Source organism: Cervus elaphus, chromosome 3 (genome assembly GCF_910594005.1).
Source record: "Cervus elaphus chromosome 3, mCerEla1.1, whole genome shotgun sequence".
In the NCBI taxonomy this organism is placed as follows: domain Eukaryota; kingdom Metazoa; phylum Chordata; class Mammalia; order Artiodactyla; family Cervidae; genus Cervus; species Cervus elaphus.
In genome coordinates this window covers 13,622,456-13,649,516 of record NC_057817.1, presented here as the reverse complement: position 1 = coordinate 13,649,516, position 27,061 = coordinate 13,622,456, and the positions used below count along the sequence as shown (strand labels likewise).

Below are 27,061 nucleotides of genomic sequence, written 5' to 3'. Positions count from 1 at the left end.
TTAGGATTGCCTGGTTTGATCTCCTTGCTGTCCAAGGGACTCTGAACAATCTTCTCCAGCACTATAATTTGAAAGCATCAGTTCTTTGGTGCTCAGCCTTCATCATGGTCCAACTCTCACGTCTGCACATGACTACTGGAAAGATCATAGCTTTGACTATATGAACCTGTGTCGGCAAAGTGATGTCTCTGCTTTTTAACACACTCTCTAGGCTTGTCATAGCTTTTCTTCCAAGGAGCAAGTGTCTTTTAATTTTATAGCTGCAGTCAGTCAGCATCAGCACTGATTTTGCAGCCCAAGAAAATAAAATCTGTCACTGCTTCCTCCTTTTCCCCTTCTATTTGCCATAAAGTGATGGAATCTGATGCCATGATCTCAGTCTTCTGGATTCTGAGTTTTAAGCCAGCTTTTTCACTCTCCTCTCTCACCCTCATCAAGAGGCTCTTTAGTTCTCTTCATTTTCTGCCATTAGATTTGCTGATAGGTATGTAAACTAGCATACTTATGATTATGAATAAAAGTTCAGTCAGTTGAAAGAGATGAAAGCTATGATTATAAAAATTTAACAGGGACATCCTGGGTGGTCCAGTGGGTAAGAATCCTTCTGTCAATGCAGGGGACACAGGTTTGATCACTGGTCCTGGAAGATCTCATGTGCTGCAGAGCAACTAAGTCCATGCAACACAATTCCTGAGCCTGAGTGACCGAGAGTCTGGCCTGTGCCCTGCAAAGCAGAGAAGCCACTGCAACGAGAAGCCTGCACACCACAATGAAGGGCAGCCCCAGCTTGTTGCAACTACAGAAAGCCCATGTGCAACAACGAAGACCTGATGTAGCCCCCCACCCAAAAAGTTAACAAATAGTATTATTCTTTGGGAAAAGATAGCTGAACTTTACTAAGAAAAGAGAAAACCACCATTGCTTTCTCTAATGGTAGTGGAAAATGCAGTATATATTTAAGAAAAATAATTTGTCTTGCAGGAAAACTAAATATGTGTTGAGGATTTTTATCCATTCATTTTAGTAGCTTTTATTAGGATTCCTATATAAACAACCAGTGAATATTACAAGTAGAACCAAGAAATAAACCAGTACAAACACAGATTCTTTGGGGAATATCCAGCTGTCTTTTAAATAATTATACAGGTAAGTAGTTAAGGATAGAGTAACTTAGATTGGAGAATAAGGGAAGAAAAAGTGTTTGAAAGCAGTAGCAGTAATGAGCTTGCTGAGATCTATCATATCACACTTTCAAAAACACATTTGATTATTTCTGCATGTAATTTAAGCAATTATTTTCTTTAGTTATAAACTGTTGGAAGTATTATATATGTGTATATATACATATGTATAAATATATAAATTATTTGGTAAATCATCCTAACAAATCTTTTCAAAATTACTTCTCTCTTGAAATTTTAGCATTCCTACGCTGAAGAAATTACTTTTAAAATACAACAAATTCAGTGAATTGAGCATTTCAAACTCTTGTCACAAGATCTTTAATGGAACCACATTTGCCCTCTTTAAGTTGCCATTTAGTTTTTGAGTTTTAGGCAATGTGTCATAATATGCTGCAGTGTGTCTCAGAGCTGCCTTCCTGGGAATTATTTTGCTAGAGATCTCATTTAATAAAGTGACACAACAACAAAACAGAGATGAAAACCACATAGAAATAATGAGAATAAGTCAAATATAAAAGCCCTATGAAGTTTAGTCCTCCATAGTTTTACTTTTTTGCTGTTATCGCAACACAGGTTCTGGACAACTGATAAAACTCTGAATACCATACCACAGTGGCCGTTTGTTGGCACTTGGTATATGAGAAAGTCACAGTTGATTATAAGGAAAGGACTGAAAAAATTTGTAGCATACACATTTTTTTTTTCCCCTTCTCTTAAAGATGTCATTCTTTCCAGCTCTCTTGTAGGGTCTGTTAGCAAAATCCTGAAGCAAATTCTTTTCAAGTTGATAAAGGAAACTCTTGATTTCGACCTTATCTAGTGACAAGAATTTTAACATTATAAAAACTCAGCCTGGGAAAAATAATGTCATTCAGGATGACACAGATTCTCCTTGACCAAAGGAGACACCCCTCTGAATCCTCTTTTGAGGAGGTTTCATCTCTAGGCCTTCTCTTAGGCCTGCCTAGCCCAGCTGTAAAGAATTCTGCTAAGTTAATTAAGTGAGAATCTCCCCATCCTCACTATCTGATCATACCGGCTTGTCTTCCACGAGAATTCTGTTAAGTCGGTTTACCAAGCATCCTCTTACCCTTGAGGTCTCAGTGATTTGCCATCCACTGAACACCCCTTGCTGCTTCTGCTGTCATTGCTCTCCCCTCCTTCCATAGTCATGACACTTATCTCAGCAGTCCTGAATAAAGTCTTCCTTACTATCTTCAAAAGCACAGAAAAATTTTATTTTCTTTAGCAAAGACACAGGACTTTCAAGAAGAAATTAATCCATCAGTCTATTTATTTCTCAGGATCTGCCCAACTTTTGTCTTTAGGGTAAAGTATAATACTATTTTATCTGTAGATGCAAGAGTTCAGACAGATAACAAGGAGTTAGGAGTAGTTTGAAAATAAGGAAACAAACAAAAAAAAAAGAAGTGGAATGTTGCAGTAAAATCAGAAGACAGATGGGATAAGAACTGTATATAAGCATGGCTTTTTGTTAACATTTCAGGGTATCTTTAGAAAAACATGGCCCCATAAGACCAATTGAGGATCAGAAACATAAATGTTTGAAAGGTTAATAGAAATGAGAGGGAAATTTTATATAGAGTGGAATACAACTCAGCCATAGAAAGAAAGAAATAATGCCATTTCCTCAACATGGATGGATCTAGCGGTTATCATACTAAGTGAAGAAAGTCAGAGAGAGAGAGAGAAAAGTATCATATGATGTCACTTATATGTGGAATCTAAAACATGACACAAGTGAATTTACCTACAAGCAGAAACAGACTCACAGATGCACAGAACAGGCTTATGGTCGCCAAGGCAGAGAGTGGGTGGGGGAGGGGTGGACGGGGCGTTTGGGATTAGCAGATGCAAACTATTGACTGTATATAGAACAGATAAATAACAAGGCCCTCCTGGGAACTATATTCAACATCCTGTGATAAACTGTAACAGAAGAGAATATAAAAAAGAATGCATATAGTATACGTGTGTGTGTATATACATATACATACACATATATGTGTGTACATATATACATATAGAAGTGAATCACTTTTCTGTACAGCAGAAATTAATACAACACTGTAAATCAACTATACTTAAATAAAATAAATTAAAAAAAAAAAAAGACATGGGGAAGACCAGCTGTGGAAATAACCAAAGGGAATTATGAAGAACGTAGGAACTGGGGGTGGGAGGTCACATCCTTCTGATGGCGGCAGCTACTGGTCCACCCTAGTTGACATTTCCAGGAAGGAACATGGGCCAGTGAGGTTACCTTAGCCGAGTTAAAAGCAAAGCAAAACCTGAATCTAGTTTCTCTGGAGGAGAAGAGACTAAATGTAATTTTAGTGTGTGGTCCCACAATTCAAACACTTACAGCTATATATCCATGCAAAGGATACCCCCACAAAGAAATGCGAGTAAAAATAAACATGCTTGGAATCAGAGAACATAATTAAGTGGAATTCCCCAACGGTTTTGATGTTCTTTAACCTCAAAGTACTCAAGCTGATTTTCTTTAGACCCGATCACCACATAAGTTTCTGCCCATGCCTCACATCCCCTCAGCCTTTTCTGGTTGTGAATCTTAAACACACACACACCACGTACACACATTTTCAAAAAAGTGTTCAAAAAATGACTGCATGTGGATTGTGATGAATAACAATACCCCAAGGATGGAAAAACTTTTAAATGCAGCTTAGTTCAGCCGAAATACCTGACCCCACTCTAGGCGCAACTAGCCCACACCAACAGCTAGTAAACAAGTGGATTGTACTCAGCATGCTTGTCTTCCAACCATGAAGAATTATACAAGATGATAAACAAAAGCAGTAACCACATCAGAAAATCAATTTTTTTCTGGTTTATCTAACATTTTGAGACAGAAGGATAACAAAAAGTAACAACAATGCAAGCAGAAAGAAATGAATGCACCAAAAACTCAACTTTGTAACTTGTTAGAAGAAAAGTAACATCCAAATAATTTGGAAAGAAGATCTACAGTACAAAGAGGTTTGAAGACAGATAGGAATGTGATGGGACTAAAACTGATCCTGGCATCACTGAAGCTCTCAGGGTAGTGGGCATCTATCTTGCTAAAATTAGACATGAATAATTAGAAATTTGATTTTTCTGGCTCTTTGCATAAATGTACATAACATCAATCAGATTAAGCCTATTTATGAACTGAGGTAGAATTTAGATCTGTTTATTTAAATAGGTATGTGTGAATAACCAACTATTTTTGTTTCAATGATATCTCTGGGCCCTTTTAAGGAAACCATGTAAAATGTAGGGGGGAAACTATGGCAATTTCTCTCGTGATGGAAACGTATTTATTCTGGGTTTGTCAACTTACTTCATTTTAAAAATCTTTTTACTTTCAAAATTTTTTTGGCCACGCTGAGCAGCATGTGGGATCTTAGTTCCCCAACCAGGGATGGAACCCAAGCCGTCTGCATTGGAAGTACAGTCTTAACCACCGGACCATCGGAGAAGTCCATTAACTCACTCCATTTCTGACTATAAAATATATAGATGTATTTGTAACTGAAATGACTAGTGAGAGTGGGAAATACGTTTGCAAGATTAAAACACATTTTACTCATAAAGTCAAACTGCTGATTCTGGGATCCATATATTATTAATGCCTAAAAGTCAAGAGACACATGGTATGTGATTTTCCCACATCACAGAACCTTGTGGAAAGTTTTGGAAGAGGCCATATGGTTTTTCCTCTATTTACAAGCAGAAATGTGGTTTAACTGCTTCCCAGACACATTATTATTAACTCTGTCATTTTTTTCCCCAAGGAGACAGCAATCTCAGTAATTTTCCCCCACCAAAATCCCCTATATGGTCAATTCTGAATCTGTCCTTCTGTCCTGCTTAACTTAATTTCACGGTCTCTTGTTCTAATTAGGGTTGAGGAATATCTTTCCACCAGAAAACAACTATAACTCAGAATATCTTCTGCCTCTTCTACCAGACAGTAATTCTTCCATGAGAGTTCATTTTTAACCTTTCTTCCCCAGATTCTAGTCTCCGTGGTTATTTCTATTGCTTGGCTATCTCTCCCTTCCCTATCCCACTACCATATTTACCATTAAAGGGTAGTCCAAACTGAAAGTAATAGATTGCAGAATCTATGTACTAGCTCAAAACACAACTCCACTCTCTTACAGTAAGCTCATTTCTTTGCATCTCATTTCTCATTTGATCTTTTGACATATAATCATTGCTAAAGAGCCCAAATGGAAAACATCACCTTTGATTTTATAGTAACACTCTGAAATAATTTATGCTCTAAGTGCCCAGGAAAGGTATAATGGATACATGTAATTTTCTATTGGACAGTCCAATCCTTGGAACACATTCCCCTTTAAATCATACATAATCAATGCACACTGGAAAACATTTATAAAGTATTACACATATTGGAAATATAAAGGATGAATACAACAATTATTGTAAAAGTTAGAGAACTGAATCAAAGCTAGAAGTAATCTACCAGTGATTTCAGAACTTTATTTAGAATTACCACAAAATGACAAAGGGCTAATGTCAGTGTCTCTGCCAGCTTTTTTTTTTCAATCATGTATAGATAGTATAAACCTATATCAAATGTTATCTACTGCATGCATATCCAGTTACCCACAGGCCTCTGACTTCATATCCTGTCCTTTTTGCCACAGGATCAGCAGAGAGTTAAAACAATACAACAGTAGTAAGTTACTACCTAAGCTCCCTTTATTTCTAATGTTTCCCCCCTTGTATCTTTATAATATACTTTTTCTTCTTCAGTCTCTGGGGAGGAAATAATCCTTTAACATCTTCAATACTTTCTTTGCTCTCCCCTCTACTTGGACACATTTAAAATCTCAAATTTAAACACATTCACACAGACATATTCCCTTGAACACGTATTTTTAACATTTAATAAGCACACACTTAATATTTCTTTGGTATTGCCTCTTCATTTATCTCCACACTTATTTACAGATTAAATGCTCTGCTCCCAAGTCTCCATTTTCTTAACATCAAAAACTTCTGCTCATGTCACTGAACTCATGAAGGTAACCAATGTCATCTTTTCCCCTGAAGTCAAAGGACTCTCTCAGTCCTTGTTTTTCTTTATTGTTTAGCAGTAGTGGAGATTGTTCACCAAAGCTGATACCTATGGTGATATAATTCTCTTCCTCAATGACCTTATCCTCTTCATTGGTACTATCTCATTTCTGCAAATGACTCCCCATCTCTATGCCTAATGGTGGTCTTCCCGCCAATCTCTTGATCAGAACATCCCATAGAAAATCAGAACATCCCACCTCTCACTTAAGATCTGCTTGGTCCAAAATTAACACTTCCTTCTTGAAATAAACAACTCTTCTGTCCTATTTCTGTTTTTTTTTTTTTTTTAACCCAAGTTACCGAAGTTCAAAAATTTGGAATACTTGTTGAGTCAATTTTCCTACTTATATCCTATTAAATAATATACTTGCTTTCTCTGAATGTTCTTTTCCATTCCACAGTGTTGCTGTACTTTAGGATCTATTACGTTTGTGCCTATACTATTCAAAGGACCTTTTATTTGGTTTTCTCAAAGCTGTATCTGTCATCTCTACTTTCCCAATGCAACTCACATTCCTCATCACATCACATAAATGTGATCATTTTCATTATGTCATCCTACTTGACACAATTCTGGAATATAAACTCCTCATTCTCAGTAAGGTATTTAATGCCTTTCACTTGGTTTTATATTATTTTTCAGTTCTATCTTCTCCTACTCTTGTTTTCTGCCCTTCCACCACTGGCAATATTAACCATAGCTGCTTACTGTTCCTTTGGCAAAGCTTATGCTTTCTGAGGCTATGTCCTTGTTAATACATATGCTTCTACCTGCCAGATTTCTCCCTTTTCTGTTCATCCTGGTAAAAACTTCACCTATGCATGTCCAGTCATTTCAAGATTCTCTAAGTTTGTCAACTCTGACTCAATGTCTTCTAGGATCAGTCCAACTGAAAGTAATTTTTTTCTTCTGTACACTTTTCCAGAACCTAGCTTCCACAACTCACAGAGCTCTCACTATGTAGTGTCATTGACTGCCCTGAACTGTAAGGATTTGAATCCAAGCATTCTCTCCCTCACTCTCCGCCCACATTAGATAGTACATTTCTCAAGGTCAGGGTTAACTTTTCACAACTTGGAAATTCTACTGCACTTGGTATAGGGTTTTATAAAATGTTGGAACTTAATTTAAAAGTTAAGTTGAATGAATTCAGACCAAAAGCAACTACATGCATAAAAATACAAAATATATAGAAATATAATTCCTCATCATTAGAAATTACTCTCTTCAACTCTGTAATTGACTAAAAGCCAAACAGAACTGGGTGACTTGGTACTACGCAAATTTCCCATTATTCACATTTTAAAGAAAATTTTAAAGCCCATAAATTAATGCAGAATTTGGCTTACTTCCCACAGGAGGAACAAAACAGTTTCATTTTAATGTTTCCTCCGGTCCTTAAGAGTCAGCAGTTTTTGACGAGCGTAAGTGGGAGAGAAGACAGAAAAGCATTGTCTTTTTAAAGTACTCTCTACAGAAAGATCAAGTTTATCTATAAAAATGGAAAACTGAAAGTGGAAAAACCTAAAATGGCAATGTTGGTAGTTTTCCCACCACGAAAACATGTTTTCATATAATGAGAAGTTTCATTTTAGAGCAATCACTCCCAAAAAAATAAAAATTAGGTATCATTTTTGTAATAGACGTATTTCTTTAGTCTAAATGTGCACTTCAGCAAATGCCGATGTATTAAATATCCCTGATGAAGAGATAATATCAGAATCTAACATTTACAATTATAGGTACCTGCTAATTTAGACTTCCCTCATTATTTTAGCATTTGGGTCACTGGAATTCTTTGAATATTATTAATCCTGAAAGTCAATCAATAATTTTAAAGCAAGTTGTATAGAAAAATAAGTCTTTTGTAGAAGAGAAAACATAAAATAATTCAGCATGGAACATCATGAAGAAATGGAATAGATATTTTACTAAAAGGAAATCCACCCCACAGATAGTGAACAATCTTATAACAAGTGTGTAGTACATGAGGGTTACAACTAAAAATGTTACTTTGCATAGTCATGATCTGATACAAACACTGTTGGAAAATCCACAGAGTTTCCCACATACAGCTACAGATTGTTGTAGTTGAAACTAAACAGAAAAAATCCTTTATGAAAAATAAGAGTAAGATTAGATTACCATGTAGACAAGAAAAATAGAAGAGACAGTGAAAGCACTTAAATAGGAAATAAGAGTTGAGGTCTGTTTACCAAATTCTCATATAAACAGGTAACTGAAATTTATTAAGTACAGAAATAACAAAGAATGTTTCTATGACAAAAGGAATAAACATCTATGAGCAAGATAGATGTCAGATGGATGTTTTAATTTAGATCACATGCTAAATGTTAATAATTCAAGGCATGGGGCAGTTGTTTACATCAGTCTCTTCATTTCAGAATAGAAACCTATATTATTGTCAAGGTCTGTATTTTATCAGTCTTGTCTTAGTGGCATCTTACTCGATTATGTACAGGAAACCAAACACAAGTTGTAAAATAGATTAGAGAAAGATCACATATGTTGATCCATAAACTGTAACATCATTTGCTATTGCTACATATAAACCTCATATCCTTTCCAAGTCTATAAACTACTTAATTTAGTGTTACCAGATAAGGGAAATATCATTTGAATAAATGCATTTTTTCCAAAAGCAATTTGCAGCATGTGTATGAAGAAACACTTTGGGATTTCATAAATGTGACTTTGAGTTAAACATTGATTTTATGATTTGGCCAGTCATTTAAAATAAATAATCTCATAAGTCAGGTTTAAATCATGTGGTGCCCCATTGTCTTTTTCATTTTTGAGGTATGGTCAGAGAGTTCAGATATAGCCCTTTACTCACTAATCCAGTACAATGTGCTGAAACGGCCAGTTGACCAACCACTTAACAAAAATAAAAGTGACAGTCAAGGGACTGCTACTGGATGAATAAAGGTTGAACTTACCATCATTTAGTATGTATATTAAGACTATTATATCATTCTATTATTGATCCTATTAATCAATTATATTATTCAAAGAAAAGAAGGAAGATCAGAGGGAGGAAGGGAGGAAGTCAAACAAAAAATTCCTGATTGCTGTCTTCAGTGCACTTATAGTAATAAGTTTAAGGTTTTAAGTCCAATCCTTTTCTTAGAAATGTTACACAAAGATGCTCAACTTGGGCATATACAAAACTGTGCCTCTTGTATATGTATGTCCCCTTGCAACTCCTAATTCCCTTTTCCTGCTCCGTTTTTCCTCAGAGCACTTACTGCATCAGACATATTATATACTTTATCTGCTTCTGGCTCTGTCTCCTCACCTCTAGACTATAAACTCCTAAGAAGCACAGACTCCTCTCAGTTTTGTTCACTGCTGTGTATCCAGTGCTTAGAATAGAGTCTGTCACTTAACAGGTGCTCTCTAAATATTTAATAGATAAATGAGATCATTTTTTTGTTTTTGTTTTTGTTTTTCTAGACTTCTGGTGCATTTTCTAAGACAAAATTGCATTTTTTTCCCATTAAGCTTTGTTCTTATACACGCAGCAGTCTGGCTTACAATGTGATTCCACTTACTAGCTGTGATACTGGGTGAGTTATTCATTTCTCTGAATTTCAGCAGAACAAGGATCACAGAAGTATCTGTGGGTTGTTGTGAGAGATGAATGAGAGAATTCACATGATGTACTTAACATAATGCTTGACACATAACAACTGTTTAATAAATTTTGGTGATACTTGTTCTTACAACTATTAAATTATTTTCTTCTGTTGCAAACAGCTTAACTGATTCTTAAATCATCTTACAATTAATGACACTGGGGACATTTAGATTCAAGAGCTAAGGTTACATGCAGCTGAGTCTCCTGAAAAAAAGCTACTTCCTGTGTGCGTTGCTTTCAGGAAGCATTAATCCTCCTCTTATTCCATACTGTATTTCAATTAATTGATTATATTCAGTCTTCTCTGCTACATTGTGTGGTCTTTTAGAGTATAAAATCTCTGTATTCTATCACAAAGCAGGCACTCTATAGATGTTTGTCTAATGGATGAGTTACTGTAAAGAAATGGGACTGATTCCATTATTTGTAGTCACATTAATCACATCACACGTGCACTACCATTAATGCTTGAAAATTACATTTCTCAATAGATGGTGGAGATCTAGAGAGCAGAGTGGAGGTTTTAATGTTGGAGAGTGATGCAGAGCAGTGTGGATGAGAATAAAAGAAATGGCATTCAGTGATGTACTGTGAATAAAAAAGTGCTCAGAAGATCGATACAAAACCAGTTCTTATACTCTCATAAATGGTTACTCTATTTCAATAGTAATGATCTAATTTCCATCCATCTTACTTTACGGAAGTGTGACTACTCAGGGAAAAATTCTAATAAAAAATACTTGATAAAGTTGAAAAGAACAGTTATTAGAAATGAGGACTCTGGAATAGGGACATGGCACATCAAGGCTGTATATTGTCACTCTACTTCTTTAACTTACATGCAGAGTGCATCATGAGAAATGCTGGGCTGGAAGAAGCACAAGCTGGAATCAAGATTTCCGGGAAAAATATTAATAACCTCAGATATGCAGATGACACCACCTTTATGGCAGAAAGCGAAGAAGAACTCAAAAGCCTCTTGATGAAAGTGAAAGAGGAGAGTGAAAAAGTTGGCTTAAAACTCATCATTCAGAAAACTAAGATCATGGCATCTGGTCCCATCACTTCATGGCAAATAGATGGGGAAACAGTGGAAACAGTGGCTGACTTTATTTTCTTGGGCTCCAAAATCACTGCAGATGGTGACTGCAGCCATGAAATTAAAAGATGCTTGCTCCATGGAAGGAAAGCTATGACCAACCTAGGCAGCACATTAAAAAGCAAAGATATCACTTTGTCAACAAAGGTCTGTCTAATCAAAGCTATGGTTTTTCCAGTAGTCATGTATGGAAGTGAGAGTTGGACTATAAAGAAAGCTGAGCACTGAAGAATTGATGCTTTTGAACTGTGGTGTTGGAGAAGACTCTTGAGAGTCCCTTGGACTGCAAGGAGATCCAACCAGTCCATCCAAAAGAAAATCAGTCCTGAATATTCATTGGAAGGACTGATGTTGAAGCTGAAACTCCAATTCTTTGGTCACCTGATGCAAAGAGCTGACTCAATGGAAAAGACCCTGATGCTGGGAAAGATTGAAGGTGGGAGGAGAAGGGGATGACAGAGGATGAGATGGTTGGATGGCATCACTGACTCAACGGACATGAGTTTGAGTAAACTCTGGGAGTTGGTGCTGGACAGGGAGGCCTGGCGTGCTGTAGACCATGGGTTCACAAAGAGTCAGACATGATTGAGCAAGTGAACTGAACTGAACACAGCTTGAGGTTTGACCACATGCAAGAATCAGTGAGAGGTTAGGAAATCCAGAGGTATGCAACATCACAGCAAAAATACTTTCAAAAAACTTATGTTAATAACCACCCAAATGCAGAATATTTAATAGTGCTAAAACCTGTATTCAAATGATAAAAATATACAGCGCTTCATACAGGGTAGTAAACAGCACAATGTGTACCCCAGAAACAGAAAGAAGCTTCAGACTGGCAGATGTTATGGTTGAATCAGCCATTTAGCATGTATTCAAAATAAGAGATCAGAGAGAAAAAACCTCAGTATCACAAGGCTTCTATGTCTGTAACTCTCACATGCTGTGAATCTATCTCTTTGAGTAATGCTTCTCATCAGGAAGGTACTTACATTAGGCCGCAGTCTGGCTGCCAGATCATAATACTTCTCAGCTGCTTCATTGAGGCTAGCCTGTCTGTTAAAGAGAAAAACATCAAACTATATTGGTCATTTCAAAATTTCAGACTGATGAACAGAATCATTATGCAGCAAAATAATATTAACTTTTAAAAAATCATAAAGTTAAAGTGCAAGTCACTCAGTCGTGTCCAACTCTTTGTGACCCCATGGACTTTACAGTCCATGGAATTCTCCAGGTCAGAATACTGGAGTGGGTAGCTTTTCCCCTCTCCAGGGGATTTTCCCAACCCAGGGATTGAACCCAGGTGTCCCGCATTGCAGGCAGATTCTTTACCAGCTGAGCCACAAGCCATGTCAATCAAATAATAAGCTGACTAAGCAGAAAAAGATAATTAAAAATTGAATGCTGCAATGTACTTATGGAGCTTCCAGGTGGCTCAGCAGTAAAAGAATCTGCCTGCAATTCAGGAGATGCAAGTTCAATCTCTGGATTGGGAAGATCCCTTGAGAAGGAAGTGGAAACCCATTCCAGTATTCTTTCCTGGGAAATCCCAAGGACAGAAGAGACTGGAGGGCTACCGTCCTTGGGGTCACAGAAAGAGTTAGACATGACTCAGTGACTAAACAACAAATAATGTACTTTGTCATGATATTTTAGGCATTGTAAATAATATCTCAGTATCTCAGCCTAATCCTATTCAGCAGATATTACTGTAAATTTACACATTAGAAACTAGAAATGTCATTTTTCTTTTCCAAGACAAGATAATATGTTACCGGGTTGAGATTCTCCTGCTTTAATATGATGTCCCAGAAAAACCCTTACTTTTAAAAATAAATTGTCAAGATTACTATATAGCTATTTTTGTTTTATGAAAATCATAAATGTTTGCAGTTTTTTTTTTTTTTTAATCTGTATCTATCTATAAAGTTACTTTATTTTCAATTCAGGAGAAGAAACTTTCAATATCTGTAGTCTACCAAAAAAAAAAAAGTCAGCTTCTCCCTCTCTTTGCTCTCTGGCCACAAGGGTAGGCATGTGATGGAGCCTCAGCTAAAGGGACATTCTTGCTTAGGACCCCGACTCCTGAGCAAACGGCTGTAAGATGAAGAAACAGTTAGAATTGCTCACAATGGTGGAGGCAACAGGGCTTTGTCCTTTCAGACTCTTCCTGTAAAGAATTATTATTGGATGTCCTGCTTCTTTGCAGAAAGAGCCTGGGGCTACCTTACTTCCTGCTGATTCAGGCTTCCAGCCTGTCTTGAATTCTGCAGTTCCCACAGCCTTCAAAGAGCACCAGTCAGTTTTTCTTAACTACCACAAATACTGTGACTGTCACAGCTGACTGACACAAATAAGATGTACACTAAACTTTATAGATAAGTTTGTGCGTTGTCTATTCTTGCAATTCACAGCAAACTCATTGCTTCAGCCAACTGGTTAATAGAAGAAATCAAATGTCTTGAGTTTCCAGGAAGTCCAGTCAATAAGCCATCAAAACATGGTATGTTTGGGACTTCCCTGGCAGTCCAGTGTTTAAGACTCCACACTTCGAAGCAGGGTACATGGGTTCAATCCCTGGTACAGGGAACTAAGAGATCACATCCCACATGGTGCAGTCAAATAAATAAATAAAATATTAAAAACAAACAAACAGAAAATAATACATTTTATGATCATGCCATGCTGCTTTCAGAAAACCTTCCAGAATAGTAGATAATAAGAGTTAGAAGCTCTTGCAGGTCGCACAGTAGTCTGGTGAACACATTTGTGGGGCAGAAAAGAAACACTATAGAAAAGACAAATTCAGCTTTAGATATATGTACAGCACAGTTATAACATGAACAATAGTAGTTAATGCCTTGAGGTCCTGCAATTAAATGGAGTGTTCTCTTGAAACTGTGACATGAAGACGCTTTTGAGATAAGAAGATTGCAAAGAGACCAGGAATAAAGAGAAGAAACAAAAATTAGCCTTTTCAACTAGAAAGCTACTACTCTCTTTAAAAGAGAAGGCAAACTGGGCATTAACTATAAAATTGAATTTGCACTTTGGTCAGGCCACATAAAAACTATAAAGACATATACCAAGCAACCATAAAAATTATAGGAATAAGTGAAGACAACATTTCTCCAGAGAGCAGGACATATTTTTCTAATTTTTAAAGGAAAAATAATTAGAAACATTGCTATTTTTAATAGGGTTATGAGAAAGTAAAAACCCTTGACTTAAGACTCTACTGGACTCATGACATGTTACAATGTGCTGCTGCAATTTATATTCTCATAAACATTGAAGTTCAATTTCAATATGTCAAGAAAAGTGTTTTAGTCTGGTATGAAACTGTAAAAATTCTCTCACTAGGATATTTAATGAAGGTTCCCTCAACCAAATTATAAGATCACTTTGGTTCAGATTCATTTGGAAATTTGAACCAGAATTCATTAGGTCATGCCCTGGAAAGGTTTTCTCCAGAGCAAAATAAAAGGCATGGAGGTAGGAAATTAGAGTAACTTAATACTACAAAGAAGTAGGTCACTTTGAAGCAAGATAAACCAGTGTATGTCAAATATAGAAAGTATGGCTATCATTAATATTCATCTTATGGACATTCAAAGTCATGAGGGAGATAAGGATCAAAAGTGGAACTAAGGAATTCATCGGGTAAAATGCCTTTAAAATAATAATCGATGCAACTGAAAAAAGGTTTCTCCCCCTAAAAGGGTTATCAGTCTATCAAGCCTTCCCTGTCTTCAGTCTTTTGAATTCTCAAAGGAAAAATCTAGTTTAGATGACTTAGTCTATTAATCCAGAAGTAGAATTAATGATATTGCATTTAATAAAAAATATAAATAGTGAAGTTTATTATATTTGCTATATAATTGTGAAAATTAATGTTGACTCTTGGACTTTGCTTCTAATATTAAATGGCTTTTACTGACTAGTTATCAGGCATTTATGGCAACACATGTAAAACTGTGGGTAAAACAGTGTATCAGCTCTATCCACTCAATCTTCACGTGTATGCTTGCTATACTCTCTACAAAGAAAACTAATGAGGTGTCTACTTTAAGGCGTAAACTATACTGCATACTCCCCTCTGAAAGAAGCATCCAGGGAGTACTTAATAAATCTTAATTGCTAAAATGATTGAATCATTAATCAACATTTGAAAACTGAGGAAATTAGCAATATTCTGCTAATTGCTTAGGGGATTCTAGTAAATATTGTCTAGAAACTTAACCACTGGTGTTAAAGACTGATTACAGGACTCAGGTTCCCAGGATTACTGGGATCAAACTATTTAAAGAAGCTGATAAAATATATTTTTCCTGTACACCCATATTTTTTCTTTGTTCACTATTCCTTTTCTGGGACACTAAATTCTCTATCATTTATAAAATTCCATGAATTGATTACTGCATTTGCCAGTTACATCAGTACCATGAACTGACTGCTATTATTAATCACATTTCAAAGATGATTAAAATTAGGTTTAGAGAAGTTGACATCCCCCAAGTTAACACAGCTGGTAAATGGTTGAACTTGAAATCAAGGACTCGAAAGCAAAATATCTGAACCACAAGACCAGGTAGATATCTCTGTAAGCATCAGATATATCAGAAGGACATGTGATACACTGTTCTGTGGCAGATGATCACAGCAGTTCCCACATCAAATACTAAGAAAGGAAAAAAACATGTTATTTGATTATTATGATTTAAAAGCAATGATTTACATGTAAGAAATGAAATTGGAAACAATGAAAATATGGAGAACATTTGCAATGACAGGTTTTACTTCCTGCGTGACCCTAACCCCCAAATTGATTAGAAGTAAACTTCACCAGACCCAGCTGAGCAAAGGACAGTTTGAGAATGGTGAAATGCATGATATGTTTTGCACTATGAACCTCACCCTCTCCCAAAAATGGGGGAAGAAGAGGAACTCAGGGGAAAGGCAAGGAACTAGGGAATGAGAAAAAGCAAGAACAGTGTTTGGATACTCACTTTCTTACCCTCACGATCTCCTATTTCTGGCGGCAGGGGTGTGTGAGATCACAATTAGACAGAAAACGGAACCCTAAGTTTCCCGTTATGTAGAATGTGTAAAGGGGAAAGCAGTTGGCTCTGCCAAGAGATCTCCCAGGCCATATGCAGACACCCGTGTACTCTGGTCATAGTACATTTTAAAAAGCCAGGAATGAGATAGTGAGGAAGAAAAATTACTCTTACCAAGAAAGTACACTAAGTCCAGATGGGTGACTGTCCTCAACAAGGAACATGTTACCTTGAGGCAGCATTACGTTTCCTGGGCATGTGTGCTCAGATCTGTCCAACTCTTTGTGACCCCATGGAGAGCAGCCCACCAAACTCTTCTGTCCATGGAATTTTTCAGGTAAGAATACTGGAGTGAGTTGTCATTTCCTCCTCCAAGGGATATTCCCCACCCAGGGACTGAACCCCCGTCTCCTGAGTCTCCTGCCTTGGCAGGTGGATTCTCTACCACCGAGCCACCAGGAAGTACGTTATGTCCCTTATCTAGAGAATAAAGAGTTAATCACTATGCCAACAACAGACATCAACTGCAGGCTCATACAGAGGCTCCTTCTTATTATTAACTCCTGCCCATCATATATGCAAGGCCCTCTTTCTCTGCATATTACCTGTGGCCTCTTGGGGCCAGAAAAGATAGGAAGCAGAAAAAGCCAGATGGTATTTGTAAACTCTACTATGAAGTAAACCTTGACTTCTGAAGAAATCACTGGATTGGGCTAATTGTATTTTTGGTCTTTAGATTCAGTTTTTCTGCTGCCAGTGAAAAGACAAGCTCGGAATTTAAACAGATAGTAACAAAAGTCACAAATAAATGTCATCATTTGATTACTATGGAATTCTATTTTTGCACAAGGGACTATGAAGCTTATATGCTAAAAACAAAGAAATAAATTTCGTTTTACTAATTCTCCTCTGATATTATTTTATGACAGAAAAGTGTCTTTTAGAACAGGTTTAGGACTCAATATTCTGACAAGATAAGATGTGTAAAAGAAATCTGGGGATCAATTACGTTATGAAACAGCAACTTAACATATCCTGTAAAATGTTTGAGGAGAATCTAATTAAAGAATTATTTACAATTACCTACATTTTTATGTATTCTGTGAAAGTTGGTAAATTTAAAATGACTTCTCTGAGAATAGAGAAAATAAAAACTCAAGAAGGAGCATTTTGAAGACTCTCTTCAACTACAATTATTAATGCTTGTGAATTGCCAATTTTGAATTGAAATTATTTAATGTGGATGATAATCACTATTTGACTCATATAAAAGACAATATTTTATTAAAGTCTTGGTGATCATGTTCAAGAATAAATTATGAGCTTTTTTTTTTTTTAAACTAGAGAGCTGTTTGTTCCCTGTATCATGAAAGTAGAGTGAAACAATAGCTGAGGTTTCCTGGGTTTGTGCCAACTTGCTAAACTTACATTTAACTTTAAGTTACTCGAAGCAGAGCCACATTTTAATTCTAGTTGATCAATGTATGGTAGGAATAGATGTATAACTGAAATAAACAAGGACATAAAAATGTATGGAAAATCTTAAAATAGCAAAATCAGAGTCACATATATGTAAAAATAATGGAGCAGAAAAAAAATCCTTGCAATGAAACTCCTAGAATTAACTGTTAATGATCATCAAGGATTCTCAATGAAAACTCTCAGTCAAGAAACGAAAAGTGGCCTCATGGTCAGTAGGCATCCATCTCAATGCTAAACATCAAGGAGAGAGAAGCAAAGCGGAAATGTAGCTGTAACAGAAGAAAAGACTTTGCTGATGTTTTAGTTTTACAAAATAATTCCTTAAAGTTAGACATTTCTTGATGTCCCATAAGAGTGTCAGCCCATTCTTTAATGGCCTCAAATCTTTCAGTGCTGCTTAGGACAGGTTAAGCCTGTATCTGTAAAGATTACACAATAAAAAGAGAGGAAATGAGGAAATGTGTATTGGTAATGTCCACTATAATATTCCCATATAATACTTATATTCAAGGTGTAATGCTTGGGTGGAGAGACTGGGTTGAGAGAGACGACAAAAGGAAAGGCAAGCTAGAACTTCCTTATAGGAGAGGTCCAAGAACCAACGTCATAAGCATTACCTGGGACTTTCTTTGGAAGGGTAAAGGTACCACCTACACATCCTAAACTAGAACATGTGGTGTAACAAGATCTCTGGTGATTCATGATTCACACATACATTAATGTCTGCAAGGCATGAAGTAGGAAGATGCCTACCTTCCTTCAACCTCATCTGCCATGCCTCTTTTAACAGTTTTTTTTTTTTTTTTTTTTAATTTCTTGGCCCTATTTATTTATTAACTTTTTTTTTTTTTTTTTACTTTTTGGCTGTGAAGCATGTGGGATCGCAGTTCCCTGAACACGGATTGAACCTGTGAACTCTGCAATGGAAGCATGGTCTTAACCACTGGACCAGCAGGGGAGTCCCCTGTCACGCCCCTTTGCTTTAAAGACCTTACAACCCATTATGACCTACTTGAAACAAGCCCTTCCTGACCAAAATTGGTCAGAAAAGTACAATTCATAAATGGAAAATCCAGTAACTTTTCAAGTGGTCTTTGATAATTTGCTAAGTATTAAAGAAGAAAGCATATGACCCAGAGGGCCTTGGAGATATTTCCAACATCCAACATATGTGTGCATGTGTGTGTGTGTGTTTGTATACATAATCTGCTCTGAGAAATAATCTGACTTTGTTCCTTCATCCCTTAAGAACTTCAATTTTATGTCACTTCCAGTAAAATTATTTGAGAATAAAAACCAAAAGATAACAATTTTTTTCTCAAATATTCACTCTGCTCTCTAAAAATTAGGGAAACATTGGGAACCTGTTGGTACAGTTTTGCCTTTCTTACTACTTAGGAAGCAGTGACAACTTGGACCCTTAGACCTGGAAAAAAGGAAACTGCAGTTATCTCAGCAGTATGACACTATCCTAAGATGATATGTCTAAAAACTTAACATCTCCAAGTACAAACTTGAGATCACTCTCCTATGACTATAAATCTACTTTCTAAAATTTATCATATAGGGTAATTTAATAATATTGGAAGGATCTTACTATTTAGGATTGACATACTTAAAAATCTGTTACTCCCTGTAAATCCTTTTTCCATCAGTAAATTCAGGAGTCACAGCTTCTAGGTAATTGCTCAGTTATAAAGATGTGAGGGAGCCAATGGGACACAGTGACAACAGTATTAAACTTGGCCAAAATATGCTAAGCATAAATCCCAGCTTTACCAACCGTGTGAAATAACTAACATTGAGCCTCAGCATCTTCATCTGTAAAATGGGAATATAAATATCTTCTTCATATATGTGCAATTATAATTAAGAAGGTGACACATAAAATGTAAAATATGGTGCAGGTAGACAGGGGGTATTTGAATAAATGCTACTTTTGTTCCTTCATTACCCTATAAGTGGATTAAAAAAAGAAAAAGAAAAAAAAAAAAAGCGTTTCATCCCAGCCCATGAATGCTGGGAATAAGTTAAATTTGTTTTCAGCATCTCAATCCTTCCTCTCAGGTGTCAAATATCCTTGTGTGCTTTCAAGCTTCCAGTTCTGGGAGAACACTGAATAAATCCATTTATACAAGATGCTTCTAACAGAATAATTGATTCAATACTTTCCTCTCACAACTCTATAGACATAACTCTACTAAGTTTTAGTATTTTAAATTCCTTTGATATTTTCCTTTGATGATAACCAATCTGCTTTTTTTTTTAATGCTCTCATCTGGAAACATCCAGTACTTTTTCCTTTTCCATTTTATTTGAAGTACTAAAACTGTCAACACGTGTAGTCAACGTTCTAATATTATGTGAGGCCTTCAACATCTGTGATCACTCTTCCTGGAAATATATTTAGTAATTAGCCAAAATGTGGATCCTGTCTTCCCAAACAAGGCAAAAGCCAGAAAGTCCCTCATCTTCCAGCTTTCTTCCAGCCAAAGTATCAGCACAAAACTCAAGTTCCATCAATCAGATGCAAACTCATGAGAGTCAAAGTCAGAAGCAAGCATAATGGGCTGGGGGTGAGGGGCTGGGGGGAGGGGCAGCTGCACCCAGAAGAATCATCTCATGAATGTGGTGCTTGCTCTTCTTGGTTCCTTGTGGGTGATGATGACAGAGCTCTGGATTCTAAAATCTGCTGTGCTACAAGGAAAGTCAGGCGGTAGAAATTATTTCTGGTTATGTAGAGTACTCTCAGTCCTGTCAGAAGAGCCTGTGGACTGCAGAATTCTCTACAATAAATCCTGTTTCTGTTTAAACTGGCAAGAGTGGATTCTTTAGTGAGCAACTAAAAATAGTGACTCGAGTAGATCTCTTTTCATTAATTTGACTTTTAATATGATGATTAAAGACCTTCATCCTATCTTGGAAATTTTCTCTATCTGTTGATAATTGTTTACCTGCTCTAGGTTCTCCTTCAAAAATTTTCTGTTTACATTAACATCTATAAAACAAATACAATTATATGTGTATATATGCCATATATGGGCTTCTCTGGTCCCTCAGATGATAAAATATCTGCCTGCAATGCAGGAGCCCCAGGTTCAGTCCCTGGGGTGGGAATATCCCCTGGAGAAAGGAATGGTTATCCACTCTGGTATTTTTGCCTGGAGAATTCTGTGGACTGAGGACCCTGGGGGGCTACAATCTATGGAGTGGCAAAGAGTTGGACACAACTGAGAGACTAGCACTACACTTTTTCATTTTTGTGCCATATATAATAGCATATAATTACACACACATATTTATATATACAGACAAAAGTATCACATATTACATGTGTACATGTATACATGTTACATGTATATAGTAGTATATAAACACTGCCTATATACGTGTATAAATAACTATATGTACACAGCTGTATGCTATACATAATTATATGTATATATATGTATATATAAAACTACTGTGTATATACCATTATCATTCTATCCTCCAATCTTTTATACTTTCAGCCATCATTTTCATATCTTTAGTGTTTTTCAGTAAGTACTGGGAAAATATCTATAATTTCTGTTTAAATTATCTATGAATTTTACATTGCCTCCACTGTAATTATAAACTCAGAGATCCTATTAATCACTGAGTAAATTTTTCTGATGTTACATGATCCCTCTATTCGACCTATTTAATTTTCACAGATATATTCAGTTCAGACAGATTAGATTACACTTCAATAATAGACAGATCCTAAATCTCAGTGAAGGGATAAAATTTGTTTTGCACTCATTCAACCTATCTAATGCAGGTGAGAAGGGAGGTTTGTCTCCCACTGATTATTTCAGGATCTATTTCCACTGACTCCTACAACTTTGGCTTGAAAGTAACATATATCACATTCACACACATTCAGTGACCCAAAAAGACCCAGGGAGACCTTCAACTTGGGAGAAGTCAAGCAAGTGCAGTCCCGTTATGTTTCTTGAAGTCAGAAGCCCAAATATATTTGGTGAGCAGCATTAATACTTCCATACCACATAGTGCTCTTGTGAATCACCTTGACAATAGAAATTGGTGGTGGTGGTTTAGTTGCTAAGTCATGTCCGACTCTTGCAACTCCATGGACTGTAGCCTGCCAGGCTCCTCTGTCCATGGGATTCTCCAGGCAAGAATACTGGAGTGGGTTAACTAGAAATGTTCTAATTCTACAGAAAAAGATCTTCATCTATTATTGAGAATTAAAATGAGTCTGTTAGAAATTTTGCAAATTTCTAGCCTCTTTAAGGTCTGAATAAGATAAAGATTTTCCCCTTGATGGGCTCTTCCAATCTAGTTTCTTCTGGGGGAATAATTTTTTTTTTCCTCTTTTCTTTTTTGGCTTTTGTGATGAGCAGCTTTTTGTCTATTAATAGATTCCTTGGGTCAACTCACTGGGAAAAAGCCTAGGAAAAGGAAGTTAAATGAGGATGCTTCAAATCTTGTCTTGAACTTTAACATTTCCTAAATTGCTGATTTTGGATCTTAGGTCAACCATTAATTCAAGACACAGCCAGGGAGACTTCTGCCCTTTCCCTCACATCCAACTCATCACCAAACCTTGCAATTCTGTCTCCTATATATCTTATGAAAGAACAGAGTTCTTGAGGAAAAATTGACATCAAACTCAATTTACCACAATGTGGCATCACCAAGGGAAATATTAGATGCAACACTGAATAAGCAAAATCTTGACAGCTAACCATTTTGATAAGGCTGCATTCAAGGGAAAATCATTAGCCTTTCTTATTATTTTTCAGAAAACCTCTAAATGTTCTTGATTAATAAGGGAAGAGGTTGGTGTTCAGCTTGCACAGTAAGCATTCAAGAAACACTTGAATTTGACAGAGCTGAAAAAATAAGCAAAAACATTCATAGGAGCTGCCACCAAGTTGAATAGGATATGGGCAGGCTGCGGTGGTCATTCTTGCAATCACGATAGAAAGGCACTGACTGAATGCCACTTGATAAGGAATGAATGCTGCAGAAAGCCAGAGAGAAGGTTTTGAAAAATAAATCCTAAGAATTTCCATGCTGCCAATGTATTACAAAACTTTCCACTGGTTTCTAGCACTACAGTAACTAAGGAAAAATTACAAGTGATATATTTAACAAGGACATTTTTTGTAATTGTTCTTATAATGAACATTGGTAGACCTTGAATTTCAGATATTGATTTAATATGTAGCAAAATGTCTTGTTGATGAAAGTATCTATTATGATTAAGATGAATTAGCATCTAGAAACTTGTGCATGCACATTCTTGTAAATGGTTTACTGTGACTAAAAGCATAGTGTTTTATTCATGAAGAACAAAAAGTCCCCTTCCCATCACAGCACCTGACCTTGTCATGCACATTAAACTTGTCTTTTAAAAAAATTATCCTTCCATTGAAGGTTCTTGCAAACTGGTTACAATTTATTTTTAAAATATACCAATAGTTTATTGAATCATGATTTCTCTTTGAAAGTATCTGCTTTAGGAATGCTAAGCATTAATGTGAAATGAGGGTATTCAACTGAAACCTCACAGTATTTTTTCCTCTCAGACTTTGAATTTCTTATTAAAAATTTATTAAAAGCCAAGGAGGAAACCACTAAGATATAGTTACATTAATAATATCAAATTATAAATAAAATCTCAAAGTAATTTATAAAGCTTGCTTTAAATATTGGTTCCTGGTGGATATGTGATTATAAAAGGACAGGATGCTTGTGGTGATCGAAATCGTCTGTAATTTGACTGAAATGATGGATACACAAACTGATACGTGTAATAAAAGTGCACAAAACTAAATACACACAGATACACACAATGGTATAAGTAAAACTGGGGAAACCAGTAGATTAGTATCAATGTCAAAATACCGGTTTTGATACTGTATGATAGTTCTACTAGATATCACCATTGGGGAAAGTGGATAAATTGTATAGGGATCTCTCTGTGTTGTTTCTTAACTGCATGCAAATCTACAATCATCTCAAAAAATTTTTATTTTTAAATGTTCCTCAATTTTTCTCAAAAGTCCATCTTTTAAAATCATCCAAAGGTGGACCAATTCTCTGTTATTCTTCTTCCCAGGTAAGAGTAATCCATGTAATCAGAAACTTCCCAGAAGCCAGGCTCTGAGCCATAGTGGGAATGTTACCTAAGGAAGCATCTTCATGGAGATTTTTAGAGTGGATTTCAAGTAACCACACCTGAGAAGGGGTGTATACATGGCTAATACAATAAATAGTGCTTTTTGAACAACTGTATAAATCATTTGAGTTTCTTAAAAACATCCTCCTTTAATGCATTCACTTTCATTTTATATTGACACAAAAACTGTTCATATGACTTTTAATTGTTTTGAATTATTGTAATTAGTCTCCAAAACAATCTTTCTGAGAAGAGATGCATAAATAGATTTAAAAACATACTACTTCAACACGTAACAACAAAGTTAATTATAGGGCCATCTTTGAATTTGATAGGCCTTCAGAATATTTATATTTGATAATCCTCTCTACTATCAAGCATAATAAATGTATTCATGTGCTACATTCAAAATAATTAACACAAAACACAAATACTGAGATGCAGTTGACTAATTGACACATGTTCTGTCTTGGAGACATTTAATTAGACAATTATTAATTTCAATTTTGCAGTTTTCCTTTTTTATTTTATGGACAATAATTTTTTAATGGAAAAGGGTCTCAAATAATTTTCAGAGAATCCTAAACTCTTATATACTGTATATACTGGGCACATAAATCATAATGAATTAAACAGACCCAACTGATTTTAACATGATTAAGCAGCATAATTCATTTTTGAATGTAGTGTAAGGTGGTACTTACAAAAAGGGAAATTAGTATAATTGATTAAATTAGATTAATTGAATAGGTTTAAAGCTATAGTGTTAGTCCTTACAGGCACACTAGGAAAAACCATACCTGAGCATGTGGGCAGCATTGAAGACAACATCGAACTCGGTGCTGTCCAGCTCAGCTGCCTTTTTCGCCATCTCAGCTGCTTCTATGAGGCGGGCTTCCTCCAGAAGAAACTGACCTGCAAAGCATGAAGTCAAGTGAGCTGCAACCTAGAAAATAATAATCCTGTGAAACAACTAAAGCTGCTACAGAGAAAACTCTAAGAACTGTGGTAAAGGTGGTACAAAGCTAAGATTTATGTGTGCCGCACATCCACGTGCTCATTATTCAGGCATATTTTATATGCCTTTCCCTTAATTGCAGAACATTGTAGTGCACCAAATCTGTTACATTAACACATTTTTTTTCTTAAAAATCCTCCACAGACTATTGAAGAAATAAAATGAACAAATTTAAAGGTATGTTACAAATATGTAAAATATATATATATATATATATTTTAAGTGTAACAAAACAAAAAAATTTCTGGGAAGGTTTTAGTTTTCTGATGGTCAAAGTAGGGATTAAGGCACTATGTTAGTTCCGCTAAATCTATAGCTCAGGTGCAATATATTTCAGTAAGCCACTCATCAACTGGTTTAAACATTAGTTGTTTCACCTATGTAAGTCACTATAATCACTATGTTGCATCACTAGTGTAAAATTTAATTATTAGCTATAAACCTCTGAGACTCTAAGGTGAGAGTTGCTTTGTAGGAAAAAAAGATACATGATAATGAGTTGATTTTAATTATTGGTCCTTTAAAGCAGCTTTTGTCTCTGATGCCTATGCACAGTACTACCCACATTAAGACACATTTATTTCCTTATCTAAGTAACACTAAAATTATTGAAAGAACATAGAAAGGTTGGCTTAGGATTATCTTATAGATTGACTACTAAACACAAAAGAATATTCACAAATTCACATTTTTGAGATTACTTTCAGGTCAGCTTTGCAAGGTCAAAATTATTGCAGATAAAGCCACACAATTCTTCAAAACTCTCTCTCAAGAACTGTTGTATGATGCTACCCCAAAATCATATTGTAAAGGCAAAGAAAGGTGAAAAAAGTTGGGACCAATTTTAAGGCTGTAAGTATGCAAACAGAGAGATCAGGCTGCTTTCTAGGTCAGGATTTATTAGCAGCAAAAGTAATGATGTTAAACCTTATCTGATACAGATAATCAAATGAAAATCAAATCAAGGGAGGACAGAGGTATACAAAAACTACCCAGGCAATTGACAGGTTTATAGAGTTGTTTAATTTTATTATTTTTGTTTGTTTTGAGATTCCTGTTTTCTTAGAGTTCAAGACTTTCACACTATGAAATATTGCTGGAAAAATGATTTACAAGTCCTAAGGCATACAAAGAAACTGAAAAACTTTAAAAATGGTAAATTCTTTGCTTACTGCTTAACTAGTAAATATTACAAATCATCTTCTGATCTAAAAGGCAGTTCTTAAAATACAGAGGAAACTTTCCACTTTAAGGTTTTATAATCAACCACAGCCACTGCTTTACTTAAGCCCGGCTTCTAAACTTCAACTGGTAAAGAGTGGAGAGTAAAGCCAGGCCTAGGCTTTTAATCCTACTTTTTGACAGGAGTTGGAGGTCCTTTAGTTGTTTCTACAAAATGTTTTATATCACTTTCTTAGTTTTTCACATAACATTTGGCACCTTTCTCATCTCCCAAAACAAACATAATTTGGGGATCAGAAAACTATTAAGAAAACAGAGTTGTAAGTAGTTATGTTGATACATAGAAAAATGTATTACTTAAGGAATTCATGTAGACATTAACTCTACAGACATGTTGAAATGAGATTCAATTTAAAGTATATGAGGTTTTAATAAAGTAGGACAAAAAATAGACAATCTGCAGCATACTGAATATTAATATCTCTGCACATATGCCTTGGTACAGGATACCAAGCTAAACTCATTTTTCAGTTAGTTATGCTTCTTACAGATTAAAAATTAGAACATAATATTAATTGCTACCTATCTTCAAGGCCTATTTACCTAACTAAATGTATTAATAAATATACTAATTACTTATGTGATATTTAAACAAAGGATAATGTAGGAATTTATTAATTATTCTTTTTCCTTTCCAGACAGTTATTAATTCTGAAAATGTATTCTGTATGAATAGAAGGGAAATGCAACAATTAATGGAATACTGAAGGTTATCTTATTATTCCAGATGGTAAAAGGAAAAGGAGATATATTAGTTCTGGGGGAAAAAAATGAAATCTATACTGTCCATGCAGAAACAGAGGGACAGTGACAAGAAGTCAAGGTGATGAAGACAATGATACTCAATGACCTAGAAGGACAGTTGATATGCAATGACCAGGGCAAAGCCTTTCAAGTTCTACTAATGCTGAACGTATCTCTGATGTTCATCAACAAAAAAAAAAGAGTAACTAACTAGTTATGTAAAATCAAATAGGCAATTTTTAAAATATTT

General features: G+C 35.6%; 1 protein-coding gene across 2 annotated transcripts in view; it reads right to left on the bottom strand.

The window, feature by feature from the left end:
- The window catches only part of TMTC2 (transmembrane O-mannosyltransferase targeting cadherins 2), a 385,731-nt gene that overhangs the window by 39,279 nt on the left and 319,391 nt on the right, over positions 1-27,061 (bottom strand). For both annotated transcript variants that reach the window (XM_043880553.1, XM_043880564.1), the window contains 2 exons: positions 24,608-24,722; positions 12,080-12,143 (listed from right to left, as the gene is read on the bottom strand). In XM_043880553.1, coding sequence (XP_043736488.1) covers positions 12,080-12,143; positions 24,608-24,722 — 179 coding nt within the window. The remainder of the gene's footprint in view (positions 1-12,079; positions 12,144-24,607; positions 24,723-27,061) is intronic.